This window comes from Alosa pseudoharengus, unplaced genomic scaffold, assembly GCF_046254945.1.
Source record: "Alosa pseudoharengus isolate Yale_2024_CS ecotype anadromous, Long Island Sound unplaced genomic scaffold, YU_APseudo_1.1 YU_APseudo_1.1_scf_23, whole genome shotgun sequence".
Taxonomy (NCBI): domain Eukaryota; kingdom Metazoa; phylum Chordata; class Actinopteri; order Clupeiformes; family Clupeidae; genus Alosa; species Alosa pseudoharengus.
This window is the reverse complement of record NW_027468685.1, coordinates 25,563,543-25,578,758: the sequence shown is the minus strand read 5'-3', so window position 1 is coordinate 25,578,758 and position 15,216 is coordinate 25,563,543. Positions and strand designations below refer to the sequence as shown.

General features: G+C 43.5%; 1 protein-coding gene across 2 annotated transcripts in view; it reads right to left on the bottom strand.

Moving 5' to 3' along the window:
- Positions 1-2,230: 2,230 nt before the first annotated feature.
- Positions 2,231-15,216, bottom strand: part of rapgef5a (Rap guanine nucleotide exchange factor (GEF) 5a) — a 78,276-nt gene continuing 65,290 nt past the window's right edge. For both annotated transcript variants that reach the window (XM_076302144.1, XM_076302145.1), the window contains exons 15-26: positions 13,229-13,259; positions 12,554-12,635; positions 11,798-11,947; positions 10,737-10,834; positions 9,320-9,442; positions 7,527-7,705; positions 6,926-7,016; positions 6,562-6,612; positions 6,358-6,445; positions 5,855-5,919; positions 5,591-5,645; positions 2,231-5,257 (exon numbers count right to left, since the gene is read on the bottom strand). In XM_076302144.1, coding sequence (XP_076158259.1) covers positions 5,139-5,257; positions 5,591-5,645; positions 5,855-5,919; positions 6,358-6,445; positions 6,562-6,612; positions 6,926-7,016; positions 7,527-7,705; positions 9,320-9,442; positions 10,737-10,834; positions 11,798-11,947; positions 12,554-12,635; positions 13,229-13,259 — 1,132 coding nt within the window. In that variant the 3' untranslated portion in view covers positions 2,231-5,138. The remainder of the gene's footprint in view (positions 5,258-5,590; positions 5,646-5,854; positions 5,920-6,357; positions 6,446-6,561; positions 6,613-6,925; positions 7,017-7,526; positions 7,706-9,319; positions 9,443-10,736; positions 10,835-11,797; positions 11,948-12,553; positions 12,636-13,228; positions 13,260-15,216) is intronic.

Below are 15,216 nucleotides of genomic sequence, written 5' to 3'. Positions count from 1 at the left end.
ACGTGTACAGGCTGCAGCTTCATAGCCTACAAACTGTTTAATTCACACAGCCAAATGTTGTGTCACTCTACTGTCAAAACATTACAGGCCTACATCTTGCTGATGTCATGTATTTGTTTATTTATTGAAACTGTCTGAAAATGGTTAAGAGCAAAGTATTACAATCTTTAATATTTGATTTTTAACAATAAAAATCCCAAACTGAGTCTAAGATGCCAGCTCTGGTAGGAGGGCTGTTTTACAGCAGTGTCCATAATTGTGTGGTTCCTTATTCTGGGGGAAAATATGTTGTCTATATTTAGGCTAATAATTCATTCAATTTTAATGACAGCTTTGAAAACAACAAAACAAGGTCTAACAACACCAATATTCCCATCAGTGTCTCATATTTCAAGCAGATTAATCGGGTCACAATCGATTGGCAGTGCCATTATCTGTAACAATGTGGATCTCCAATCAAACATAGGCTATTTGTATGACTGTTGTAGTCTTCATTGGTCAGTCAAATAAAATCCACTGTTCAACTGTTTTCATCATTTGATCAGTGCTTTGCAGGGTAACACAAATAACACCCACGTCACACATTAAATAAGTTAATAAGACTTAACTTATAAGTTAATAATTTATAAATTAATAAGAAAGAGCCTGACAAGGTGCTGTTTTCAAGTATCAAACTGCATCATATAATGGGTACCCAACAAAAACATTTTATTTTCAATCATCTGTCTTGTAAAAACCATACCAAACATATTGCTGGGCTATGTATTTATCAGAAAACAAATACATAATCAGGCCACTGATGGTTTTACTTTCTGTTTAAAATTGTTGTTATTGTTTAGTGATTCTGAAAGATTTAATTCTTTAAGCAAAGCAAAAAGCTGATAGATATCTCAGCATTCTGCAGAATCATAATAATATAATGAAGCATAACAATTTCATTTCATTTCAAAGTAATTCAGGTCATATAACAAACAGAAACAGTAACCAATCCAGTCTTCCTATGGTTCCATTCAAGAGAAATGTGTATACACAAATATATATTTTTCCCATTTCCCATGTCTTGCCTGTCGACATAGAGGAAACCGATGCGTTTAACATAAATCTTGTCAGTGCAGTGTATGCCTGTGTGTGGACCGAGCGGCCCCTACCGCCTATGTCTATATGAGTGTGTGTGTGACCTTATTACAGTTTCAGAGATATAGTGTGTGTGTGTGTGTGTGTGTGTGATATAAAAATCATCTTCATGTAAAAGGCTTTAATTGTTTTTGCAGGTCTGTGTGGACAAGCCTCGCTGCCTGAGATAGGGGAGAGAGATTAGGGAATCCCCTGCGGCCACACATGCCACCACCAACATATTTCTATCAATACAATTTCCATTATACTTGTATTCTCTATTGATGTGGTACCACTGGCCTGGTGTCATGTTTTGTACTGGATATACTTGTCTGGAGCCAGGAAGCCATTTTTATAGCTTTTTTGTGTTGTTTTATTGTTTATTGTTTTGTTGGGTGGGTGTGCCAATGTTGTCTATTGTCTTTTGGTTTGCTGTGCCTTCTTGGTCAGGGCTCACTTGTAAAAGAGATGCCAATCTCAATGTGATTTTCCCCTGGTTAAATGAAGATAAACAAAACGGAAATGTAAAAGGCCAAAGGCATTTCTCTCACAGGAGGCTACTGTGTACTAGTTTGCAGGTGAATGGATGTAAGGTTAGTGTAGGCTAGTTTCATTTCATTGGTGAGGGTACAGTATGCAACAGTACAATGCTGCAATGTTGACTGCCCAGGGTGTTGAAACCAGTCAAGCAGGTCAGTCTGGCATTCGCTTTTGACATTGATGGACCTTTTTCACACCTGTGCTTGCCTTACTATTTCTTGTCAAAATGGCCATTGTGAAAAAGGTCTACTGAGCGAAAATAAGGACGTCTCCTTCGTTGACTTGATGGCCACATAAATCAACCACATGACGTCTTCTAGTAGCGACGTATGGTCCTCTGAAAGCGAGGTAAACAAAATAATAGGGACCTTCCAGTAGTTTTTTTTGTAGTAGCCAATAATTAATGACCATATCTTCTGAGCCAAGCCAATTTTAAGTGTTTGATCATAGGTGGCTTACCCTTGGGATTAGACCTCTTAAGGTTAGCATACCTTAAAGATATTCCTTATCCAAAGAAATAGGACACTTTTTCTTGTGGCTTTAAGCAAAGAAATATAAATGACAACAGGACACCTAATAACATTACATAAATGGTTTATTTGCTCATTTACATTGGAACTGTATAGTAAAAATGCATACTTTAGAAAACAGGTGTGTGTTTTTATAACAAGAACTGGGAAAGTGAATACACCATGGCTGTATTGCTTTGCAACATTTTCTTTTTTAAAACATAAATAATATTTTAAACATATTTATATTTACACTTTCAGCTGACAACAAAGTATTTTTTTGTTTCCATTCTTACTGTGTTTCAGTGGGCACTGACGTTAGACCCCATGCAAACTGCCTTAGCAACATTTTTTTTTTTTTTTGAACAGAACAGTATTGAACATTAGTATAACATTCTGTTATGGCATCACACGGCATGTCACAATCGTTTCAAGACCATCCTCATCATCTTCAGTGCCCGCTCTCTCTACATAAAGAGGAGAAGGCACAGCAACATCCACAGCATAGAGGACGTCAGTAGCAGCGGACCTGGACTGGATTGGAACAAGAACAGGGCTACTCCCAGATCCGTTCATGCTTATCCAACAAGAGTGAGATTACCGTTCCGGGTTCTCCAGAATCTCTAGATCAGGGCCCGGGGCTACTCCAAATATGTGACAAACCTGGTAAATGAACTCAGATTAAGTGGTAAACCTCCTAAAAGAAGCGATACACCTTTGTTTTTCCTAAGAGAATGAAGCCATAGAGCTCTGCTATGAGGAGGGTTACCAATTAACTTTTTGAGGTAACTTTGCCAGGTTTGTCACAAAACCATGTACTTGGGATACCACCCAGATCCAATCTGATCAGATCAGTCTGTTGCCATTATGATATCAACACAAAACTGTTTCTTCACAAAATAACAGAAACAGAAGACACATTTGCGATTCCACCAGTCTTCGCATTGACACATAAATTAAAACAAACAAAATAGATATATAAATAAGGATTCTTTATCCTGTTCACTTAGTGATACAACACATTTGCAGATGTACACAAAGTCCACAAAGGGTCATTAAAACACCCACAAGAAACCTCACAAATTACAGGATGCAGAGGATTAGAAAGTAGAAGCACAAAATCCCAAGGACTCACTGATGTTGCCAAAGCTCAGTTGACATTTTCATTTTTTGAATTTGTTTGTCTCTTTAAATTTTTGCAAAATATATATTACAACTAACCATGGCTTATAGTAAGTCACAAAAATGTCCTTATTCAAAAGATCACTGTTATGTGTTTTCCTGAGTATTGACAATTTTATGTCAGATTGTTAATTATTATTTATTTCCTTGCTTATCCAACAAGAGTGAGATTATCGTTTTAATTAAACAAATTAAGGTCAGCATTAAGGTCGAGTCTCCCAAAAGTGGCACAGGTCAATGCTCTGGGATCAGATGTGAAAATATACGTGAATGAATGGCATCCATCATAAGGGTGTAAAAAGCATGGATAAGGCATTACAACTGTTTACATGGTTTATATTGCATCGTTCTCCCACTTAAATGTATTGGCACAAACAAAAGAAACACAATTTCAATGTTTCACCACAGAACGATTATAAATCTATATACATTCTTGCACATTATTTTACAAAAGCAGACTGTTAAAAAACAAAACAAAACAAGTAAAATAAACACAAGTGCAAATAGCAATGTGAGTGTAGGACACTTTCTTAGCACGTGACATCATCGATCACCGCAACGAAAGCTGTTGGGGCTCCCGATGGCGTTACCAAAACAAACCATGTGGCAGAGTAGTGCGCCTCACCACAGCCAAATACACACCAACAGAAGACGTGCTATCCAAATCAACCCTCCCCCCATACACACACACACACACACACACACACACACACACACACACACACATCCTCCCTTCTCCGAACACACAATCCTGGCAAAGAATATGGTTGACCCATCTGTGTAGTAACACTGCCAATGGTTTTCCGTAACAACTAATATGTGTACAAATATACATATGTCTTTATACAAAAGTGAAAATTGAAAATTGGCAGATGCAATATGATCCCCTTCGCTTCACATGCACAGTCTGACAGCTGGTGGACACCATAATGTAACATCAAAATGTAACTTGTGGACCACCAAAAATAAAGACAACGACAGAAAGTAGTGACGAAGGAATGAAATAATGTTCTATATTACAACCTCTGCCTGCTGTTGTATTGATATCTCTGTAGTTCTATAAGGAATGTCACGTTTAACTGAACATCACATGATCCCATTTAACTGAACCAATGTATCAGTGCTTCCAATCCAACCAGTGAAATCCTCAAACCAAGGTCAATGAAAGGATAAAAACAATGTTAGATAAGGATGAGTCCTACATCACAAAGCAAAGTTACAACACTGGAGGTGGGGAGGCATTTTGTCTGTGTAGCCTGTGTAGATTTGTGGCATGATGGGGGACAAGCATTGTTTTTATTTATCTTTTTTTTTTCAATCAGGCAAGCCACAGGTCAACTGTCTGCCTGCCAACAGGTCCATTAGTGAGGTCCTCGGTGTCTAAACTGGTGCCATAGCACCTTATAAACATCTTATAAATATTGGCTTCTTCATGACATCTTTCTCAAAGTCTCTTTCCTTGCTGAGGTCCAGGGGAGTATGTCTCATGTTGAGAGCTGAGAATAGTTGCTGAGTGTCTCCTCAAATTGGCAAAAGAAAAACTGGTCGCTGGCACATGAGTGCCAGTAACTTCAGTCGTGAGTTAACTTCTGTCAGTCAAACAGAGTGAGCCTGCATATGTCCTATTTTGAGGCTGTCATCACTGACCGGCTGTTCATGTTCGCTGTATGGCAGAAGGGTCTTTGCTTGTCATTTCAAACACAAGAGGGTGCTATTTGTACACAAATGCCAAGAGCCGTGAACTTGGTGCAGCTGGCTGTATTTACACACCATGTCCAGCAGGGGGTGTCGTTTCTATGCTCTGGGCTCCAGTCTGTGCGAGAGCTCGAACAGAGTCTGTTGATTGTCTATGATGTGCAGGTAGTGGATACTGGCTTTCACCTCTGGACCGCAGCTCTGGGTACCCTCATTTCCTGCAAAAGGAGAAAACATCAGAACAAAAAATAGTTTAGAATGAAGGTTCTTTTCACTGAAAGAAACCGAACATTTTGAACCGTTAAAATGCCTCGAGACAGTCTCATACATACAGAAATCGATAAAAGATGGAACAATGTACACCCCCCACACCACCACCCCCCTTCCTATGACAATGAGCTGTGACGCATTTCTGTTGCTGGGTCTGGGCTGTTTCCAGATATGAAACGGGCCGAACCATGTGACTGATCCTGACCAATAAGAATGAGGAAGCAAAGAGAGGGTAAAAGGAAAAGGAAGAAGAGGGGGATGAGAAGGAAATAAAAACTTACCTGTCTGGTCTGTTTGACAATGGCGGATGAGACGCACAGTGTCCGCAATCATGTGCTGAGGAGAGAACAGGAAGTAAGGTCACAAATAAATAAACCGCCCAGTCTCACACAGACCAGATTGCGGTTTCAACACCACAATAATTACGCCTTAGATCAACTGTGCCTGCTGTATCAGCCCTTTGATACGTGAAATAAGTGAAAGAAGTGATATTCATTAATAATGACCAACCAATGAAAAGGTCAGCAGTGTAAATATATACTTACCAGTTTCTCGAAATTGACCAGGTTGTCATGAAATGTCTTGTTTCCTTCATGAATGAAGGTGATGTCTGCAATTGAGAATATAAAGAGAGGCTATTCAGCTTGTATAATTTACATTACATACAACAATCAGGTCCGGTCAAATTATTTGGTATTTCTGATTGACAGAAGGCATTCCATGACTCTTCATCGCTAGTAATCACTTGGTCTTGGCCTCATACTCTAGTCAAATCTGTGCCATGGTGTTATTCTCTACCGATGCCACTCTAACTCCCACTCATGTCTCCTTGCTTAATTAAAACTAACAGACATTCACCTCTACTCCCTCCTAGTTCATATGCTCCTCCACACTTAACTATTTCATTCAGTTCAGCAAAATCCAATGTGTAATAAGTCAGAAACATCTGCAACTTTTATATTAAAAGTACAGACACAGAGTTGAAAACCACATAAACTTAGTGTAGCCATACGTTAGATAAACACCTATGTTAGGTGCTCAGCAGTACCTTTAAGCAGCAGGGGCATGAATGGGATTTTAGGGGACTTCATCTTCTTGAAGGCGTCTCTGTAGGCCTTGTGGTTCATAGACGGGTCCTACAAACAGCCCAAAAAGGTAAAAGGTTATCACCAGACCGCCATTTCCAGGCATACAGTGATCCTTCTCAGGGCAACGGCGTGGGCTAGCCATGAGTTAGTCACACTCTGCTTACCGTCAGCAGCTCCAGCTCTGAGAACAGCTTCTTGAACTTGCCAGGAACTTTCTGTAAAACGAGGAAGCGCATGAAGGTTGGTGAAATAAAGGTGATACGGTCATACGGTCAACACACTAAAAAAATCCTCCTAAAACAAAATGCCAAGAACACACTCATGATTACAAACAGACAGACGACATACTGACAAACCACACACATGGTTGCCACATACACTCCCACAGTCACATGCAAACAGATATTTCGTTGCGATCCCACACATAATTTGGATTGCAACATAAACACACATATGCAGTGTGTATGTCCACTGGCACACACACAGTTTACATACGGTATGCACGTTTCATATGTGCTTCCCACTCACCTCCCACGTGACGTTGAGGCGACTGACCGCAGCTGTGTTCAGGCCCATGATGATGGCGAAGGAGGAGTTGAGGTTCTTCTGGGCTTTGCAGCTGCAGATGAGACACACAGCTTCGTTAAAGTCAGCAAAGTCAGAGGTCAGAGTTCAAAGTTCACACCAGTGTCACAGACAGGACAGCAGGCAAGTCAAGGCTATATTCTGGAGGCTATTTTGGACAAAGACCTGCAGAAGGTGGCCTGAGTGTGTGAGTGTGTGTTCAGATGTGCTGGGTTATATGGGTCATGATGAAAACTCAGTGTAAAGCAAACCAAAGAAGGGGAATTCATTCAAACCAACTTCAAAGAGCGTTATGTCTCATGCTTGGGAAGGATGTGAAAAATGCTATAAAAATTTGATTTCCCTTTAAAATATAATCTCCTTTTATCTTAATAATGTAAACAAACCCACACATTCACTCACACCCACATTCTCCCTCACACAGGCACACACGCTCATACACCACACACGGTTTGTTTATCTCTTATACTCTCCCGTGTGTGTATGCGTGTGTGTGCGTGTGTGTGTGTGTGTGTGTGTGTGTGTGTGTGTGCACATGTCTTACTGTGCAGCGATCTTGATGAATTTCTTGAGCAGCTGGACACGCTTGGCCAGTGAGTGGCACAGCAGGACCTCGGACATGACCCACTGCTGCACCTCGTTGCAGCGCTGCAGCAGCACCTCCAGCGCCACCGTGTGGCGACTGCTGGCCTGGCGGCTCAGAGTGTAGTGGATCAGCTCTTGCTGCAGAGAGAGAGAGAGAACAAGAGAGAGAGAGAAAGAGAGAGGGAGATAGCAGGGAGAGAGGAAGAAGGAAAGTGGTGTGAATATACCATATGTGAGACTCAATTTGTTTTTTTTTAATTTACTTTCTGGTAAATAATTTTCTTTTCTTTCTCCAAACACAGATCAGATGAGTAAGAGAGTCAAACAGAAAGAGAAATGTCACACAACAAAAGCAACAAGCAGTCTGCACTGTAGAGCAGTCACACACACACACACACACACACACACACAGAGGAAAGTTTAATCAGTGCAGCAACAGGGCTCCTCTCCACAGGCCGCTTCCAGTCACTCTCAGTCCAATCCCAGCTTCAGACTGCCGATTAGCGATTAGCGTTAGCCTAGGGAGACCCAGCGGCTGCCGCTAGTCGCTAAGCTGCCAGCCAGCCTCCATTGAACTGGTTTTAAGGGGTCTGAAAGGGGCAAGCCTGCTGGGAGGGGGGGATCTCCTCCTAACCGCTTTCACCATCTTCACACACACACACACACTCACACACACAGGTTCCTGCTGACCTCAACTAGCCTGCCAGGGTCTGGACTGAAAGGCAGCATTAGCACAGGCACTGCTAAGCTAAGCTAAGAGGCTGAATGGGTAGCAGCATTAGTCATACCCTCACACACCCTGTCCTGGGAGCTGACTGTGGAGAGACTCCTAGTTAGCTCTACCCATACAAAAACCTGCACAGCACTACTTCAAGTGTCAATCTGTAGTTTTGGAGGAATTATATTAAGTTTACATGCAGGAGATGCAATGAATGAATGAAATAACTGCACTTTACTGCCCATTTTGTGCAGAAATGCAATATTTTGGACATAAAACTATGATTGCACTGCATTGTATTTTAGTATTGTACTGCAGTATTATTGGACGCTTTTGTCCCATCACTTCAGTTGTTTTGTAAGGGCACAAGTCACACTGCAGAGAAGCCTCCTAACTAACATACTGTAAGGTGTTCCACTGCTCCTCTTCCTCACATAGCTATTTAAAGGGTAGGTGAGCTCCACTGCTCCTCTTCCTCACATAGCTATTTAAAGGGTAGGTGAGCTCCACTGCTCCTCTTCCTCACATAGCTATTTAAAGGGTAGGTGAGCTCCACTGCTCCTCTTCCTCACATAGCTATTTAAAGGGTAGGTGAGCTCTGAGCTCAGACTGACATTTTTGGGGTGACTTAATCTTCAAGATTCCAATGACCTCAAAATGCATGTTTTTGAGGTCTCCGCAGAGATCAGCTCAGGAAGATGATGGATTTGAACTGAGACATCTACTCCAAGACCGTTCAGCCCAGCAAAAGCTTTACTTATATGTGGTGTATGGTAAGAAGCATGAAGCTGGGGAGCCCTGTTGATGTAGGTATAGGAGCAATTTCTCTTGCATACAAGATCAACAGTCCGAGAGATGATCAATGTCGCTCAATACAATAACATCAGGTTATGTCAGTGAAAGTGTTAAAGACCAAGTGGTCAGTGAATAAGTTTAATAATAACTTGGTAAAATAGATAGGTACATGTATAAAATGTGTTTGTGCCTGTATGTTAAGAATGTTAACAGTGTAAACAGTGTAAAGCGTTGCGTACCTCGTGTATAGAGTTGAAGAGGCTCCAGTCGAAGTTGGTGAGTGCCATTGACACGTCCCACGTGTTCATGCCCAGGAGTCGCACCGGCCGCTGGCCCAGCTCAGGACACTCCGTCAGGGGAGGCTGGTAGGGAAGAGGGGGGTGAGGGGGTCCGGTTAAGGGATACTTAAGGACACTGTTGCCGTAATACCGAGTTAATAATCAACTGCTGTATTAATATCACATACTGAAAAACGTTTTTACTCTATTACTTCAGAAACATGGCACAGACATCAATCACTTAGGCATTCATATTCTTATATGTCAAGTTGAAAGATGATGTCGTTGCTCATGTTTGTTTGCTCATGTATGTTAATGTGTTTATGCTTATGTATGGTAATCTGAAGCATAAGGCGGAGTGAACAATGCAGACATAAGCAATTTCACCACCAGTACTGAAACACAACGGGGAAACAATATAAAGCCATCAATCGGCGCTAGACCTGACAATTCAATTTAAAAACAAATTCCCCCAATAGAATAACAAACTAACTCGACCATCTCCAAACTAATCTTCCTCTTTTGTAATAAAAATAACACCACCAGTCATCTCTAATCTCATAATGAGTTTCAGATGGATGGTTTCATAGTTTGTTTTCTCTGCCGTTCCGGCACATTCTGTAAAGCAGTCCTTGAAATCGCCATCCTCCAGAGCCAAAAGACTCAGTATTTCTCCAGCTAATTTCCCAGAGAGGTTAAATACTAATGATTGTAGCTAATGAGTTTATTAATTCATTACAAAACAAACGGTAATTAGAACAACAACAGCAGACATGGGGATTGGTCTTCAAGGCTAGATATGAAGACTTATGTGATGGAGTGAGTGAGGGGACAACTGGGGCAAAAGAAGCATTAGAAGGAGCAGAGTGAGGGGCATTTGGGGCAAAAGAAGCAGTAGAAGGAGCAGGGTGAGAGGCAACTGGAGCAATAGAGGCAGTAGAAAGAGCAGAGTGAGAGGACACTGGGGCAATAGTGGTAGTAGAAAGAGTGGTGTGAGGGGCAACTGGGTCAATAGAGGCATTAGAAGGAGCAGAGTGAAGGGACAACAGGGGCAATAGAGGCATTAAGAAGTAGCAGAGTGAGGGGCAACTGGGGAAGTAGTGTGTCGAGAGCAGCAGAAACTGGGGCAATAGAATGTTATTGAAACAGGAGGAAGTGACCATGTGAGGGGCTGCTGTAGGGGGTTGACCAAAGAAACTGGGGCATTAGAAGAAATAGAGGGGGCAACTGGGCCAGTAGAGTGAGTCGAGAGCAGAAGCAACAGGGGCAGTAGAGCAGGAGGCAGGGGTTACCGGGGCAGTAGAGTGTGAGTAAAGAGCAGAGGCTGGGGGCTGCCCCAGGATTTGAGTGATGGGGGAAGTGAGGCGTCAGACTTTACCATGATCTCACTGAGGTCCCGCCGGCACGCCATCAGTCTGCCTGGAGTCGTCAGGCTCTCCGAGTAGATGCTGTCATGAGGCTGCAGCACTCGCTTCTCTGCAGAGGGAGAGAGAGAAAGAGAGAGAGAGAGAGAGAGAGAGAGAGAGAGAGAGGAAAAGAGATAGAGAGACAGACAGGCAGACAGACAAAGAGTAGTAGTGAGAGAGAGAGAGAGAGAGAGTGAGAGGTATAGACAGAGACAGATACAGATGAAGATGAGGAGACAAATCAAGGGACAAGACAAACAGAAGGAGACAAAACAACAGAGATCCAGAGGAGCAAAGATTGACAGAGATGGAGTGAGACAAAGAGAAGGGCATCGAGTTCAGACGGAGAATAAGAAAAAGAGAGTGAACAGAAGAAAAATAGATGAGGGAGAGAGAGGGGAAAAGACATCAAATTAGATCAAGATGAATGGTGCATTCTCTTTTAATTTCCACATGCCTGTGTGTGTGTGTGTGTGTGTGTGTGTGTGTGCGAGAGAGAGAGAGAGAAAGAATTTAACAACTACTCATCTCTCCTTCAGGCACTGAAGTGATTGAGTGTGTGTATGTGTGAGAGAAAAAGAGTATGTGTGTGTATGTGTGTGTGTAAGTTTAACAACTACCCGTCGCTCCTTCTGGCAGAGTGAGTGTGTTTGTCCTCTGTGTGTGTGTGTGTGTGTGTGTGTGTGTGTGTGTGTATGAGGATAAGATCATGAGCTGCACTAATGACTGTCTGCTTGGCTTCGTTTACACCCTTCACATCAGCACAGTGACTCAAGCGTGATGGACTTATCCAACATGACATGGCTCGCTGTGACAGGGGCTGTCAGACTCAGACTGTGTGTGTGTGTGCATCTCTTCCTGTTGGTGTGTGTGCTTGCATCTCTTCCTGCTGTCAAATTCATAATAGGCACAACTTGTAAATGTGTGTGTACCATGACTGCAAACAGCATTACATAAGTGTCTGTGTGTGTGCACGTGTGCGCATGTGTGTGTAAGTGTGTGTAAGTGTGTGTGTGTGTGTGCGTGCGCTCACCTCCACTGTACGTGACTGCGGCCAGCATCATGTCCTCCTCTGGCCGCTCCATCTTCTGGGCCACCACCCGCAGCAGCTCCTGCGTCACCACGGTCGAGCGTGTCCTCACGCTCACGAACGAGTCCGGGCTCACATACACACGGCACAGGACTGGGGGGAGGGGGCATGATCACAATCTCATTTGCCATGAACACACACATACAGGCACACAGAAATACTGATAGTCCCTCAAATGTATGAAGGGATACACATGTTGTGGCACTCCCAAACTGTTGCGTTTTGTGTATGTTTTGTTTTGTACACAAAGAGAGAGAGAGAGAGAGAGAGAGAGAGAAAGGGAGAGAAAAGGGAGAGAATAGAGTGACAGAGAGAGAGAGAGAGAGAGAGAGAGAGAGAGAGAGAGAGAGAGAGAGAGCAGACACTTAAATATGGAGCACCAGTGTGTAAAGAGCCCACAGAGGACCGAGTATACTGTACTAATTATAACAGAAAACAGCTTCATTAAAAGTGACCTAAAGAGAATACTACAGCTCTAACAATCGGCTCCGCCGCAGAACACCCTCAAATCTGATTCCATTCATGGCCTCAGATTAGACTTGAATTAACTTGAAATAACAAGGCCATGACATCACATCCCTGGTATAACGGCAATCATGTGTAACGCACAAAGAATGGCGGCGTCAGCGCCAAGGCCTGTGCGAGTACGTCAGTGCGTTTGAAAAGAGAGGGCTTTGAAAGCCGCGCGCCACTGCTCACCTTCCTTGGTCTCGTTGGTGGCGCCCGTGCGGAGCGTGAGGCAGTTTTCCTTCAGACTCAATTGCTGGAAGAGGGCTTTGTTCTGCAAGGAAGCCAAGCGTGTACAACTGTGAATTCTCACACGTTCACAGATCGCACGTCAGACATTTTCATTTCTGCCCCCCCCCCCCCCCCCCCTTCCCACACACACACACACACGCACACACACACACAGACACACACACAAAGCGAGATCACAGCCTTATTCCAACCAGGAGCAAGGGTGACAGAAAGCGTATTGGGGGGGGGGTAATTGAGGGCAGAAATACAAATTCTATTGCCCTTTGCCCCATGGTGTCTATATGGTATGTCTATGTTTACCAATGAGGTAGGGGACACATTTGTTCCACACTATTGTGCTGTGATATCTCATCACCAGCAAAATACAAACCATGCATTTCTTAATCAACTCATAAAATAAGATTTCATTTCATTTATTTCTGGCAAGAAGCAGATGGTGTTGTCAGATACACATACAGGGACACACATAGATAACATCTCTCTCTACACACACACACACACACACACAGACACAGAAACAGACAGACACACACACACACACACACACACACACACACACACAAAAACAAACAAAGTGCAAAAGCGGGAATATCTCAATATGTGTAATAAGTGTACCTTCTGGTGAGGGGTGTAGTCATCCACCGTACTGAAATATCAAACAAAACAAAACCAGATTAGAAGTCAAATAACCCTGAGAGCCCCATCTGACCTGGTTACCTTTGGCCCATTTGGACCCACACACACAACTACAGCTGAGGAACCTTTGACTAAGAGCCCTGGAGTTGGGACAGGAAGCAAAGTATGAAGTAGTAGTAGGAAGCATTCTAGACCAGAAGAGGAAGGGAGGAGGGAAGATGACTCACTGTCCACTCTGGCCACAATGCACCTTAAGTCTGGCCAATCTTGCATTTGTGTGGGGACACATGCATTTGTATGCATTTGCATGTGTGCATGCATCTGCATCTGTGTAAGTGTCTGTTTGTGTGTGTGTGTGTGTGTGTGTGTGTGTGTGTGTGTGTGTGTGTGTGTGTGTGTGTGTGTGTGTGCATGCTCATTTGTAGGCATGTATAAGTGTAATTTGTACATATTTGTATGCATTGTGTGTATGCAGACATACATACTTTGTGTGTGTGTATACAGTACATGTGTGTGTGTGTGCGTGTGTGTGTCTGTCAGTTGTGTGTGGCATTGATGTCAGTTTAGAGGAATGTAGTGCATTACGGTCAATCGCTCTGATCTCTCCCAGTAGACTGAGCCCATCGCTCAGCTAGGCCTCTGTGGCAGAGGAAGCACAACTGATGGATGGCCATGTCCTGTGTGAGTGTGTGTGTGTGTGTGTGCGTGTGTGCGTGTGTGTGTGTGTGTGTGTGTGTGTGTGTGTGTGTGTGTGTGTGTGTGTGTGTGTTGAGGTTTATGGTTTATGGGAACAGTAGAGGAAACTCGGGTTAAACAGGCCAGAACCAGACTGCAGGGGCTACTACCACCATTTAATAGCTCTGGTTTGAATGGGTTTGCTTACAAATTAATAGCCTGCCATGTTTGTTCAGACGAGAGTGACCACAACAGTCACACACTAGACTTATTGCGCTGCTGCAATCTTCATTCAACTCGCTGAATAAAAACAAGACATAGTCTAACATCTAATAATGTGAAAGGATTAAAGCATTTGAAATCTTTGCATTTCTACAGTCCATCTTCAAAATTCTTGCCACAAACTCTAACAGTGATCTCTCTCTCTCTCTCTCTCTCTCTCTCTCCTTTACTTCCAAGTTTACATCAGGCAATTCCACCCAGCCCTTTATCCAATTGGACTCTGCTGCTGTAATCTGCTGCTCGCTCCCAATTAAACTGTAGTGTCTCCATGGCCTCTGGCACTGCTAGGGTCAAAGGTTATTTAAGGACCCAGATTCTCTCGCTCAAGCAGCGGGAAGCTGAGCCTCTGAATGCTTCCCCTCTCTGGCGGATCAAAAGGGAAAAGAATTCCCCCCCAAGTGCACTCTGGGACACCTGTCGTGGCGCGGTGTGTGTGTGTGTGTGTGTGTGTGTGTGTGTGTGTGTGTGTGTAGGTGTGTGTGTGTGGTGTGTGGGGCGCATGACCTGGGATACAATTAGGCAATATGCCGGCACGCATTCCGTTAAACGAGCGATGAACGATGGATGCCGTTCTCCTCTCCCTAACAGCCTCATAAAAGGGAGAACATGCGGGGGGCAGCTCACACCGATCACACACACACACACACACACACACAGTGGAGATATCTATCAGGGAGTGCCGTCGACATGTGTGATTACCCATCTGCCCCGGCCCCTGGCGTCCATACGCTGGCAGTTCCACCAATTAGAGGGTATGTGATGGAGACCTAATGACGTTAAGCGGCTCCACTCTTTCCCCTGAGCACTCGGCACCTTAGCGTAGCCGCAGAAAGAAAGGGGCCTCAGTTGACCTTTGACCCGGTTCAGGGGAAAACGCACAACACTTGACCTTCGCATGGGGCGCCTCTGTGTGGATAATGGGGGCTGGGACCACATTGAGAAGTTACTTACTGTCAATTCATCACGGCTCTAAATAATGACTCTCTTACACTGAGACGGAGAGCAAGTCT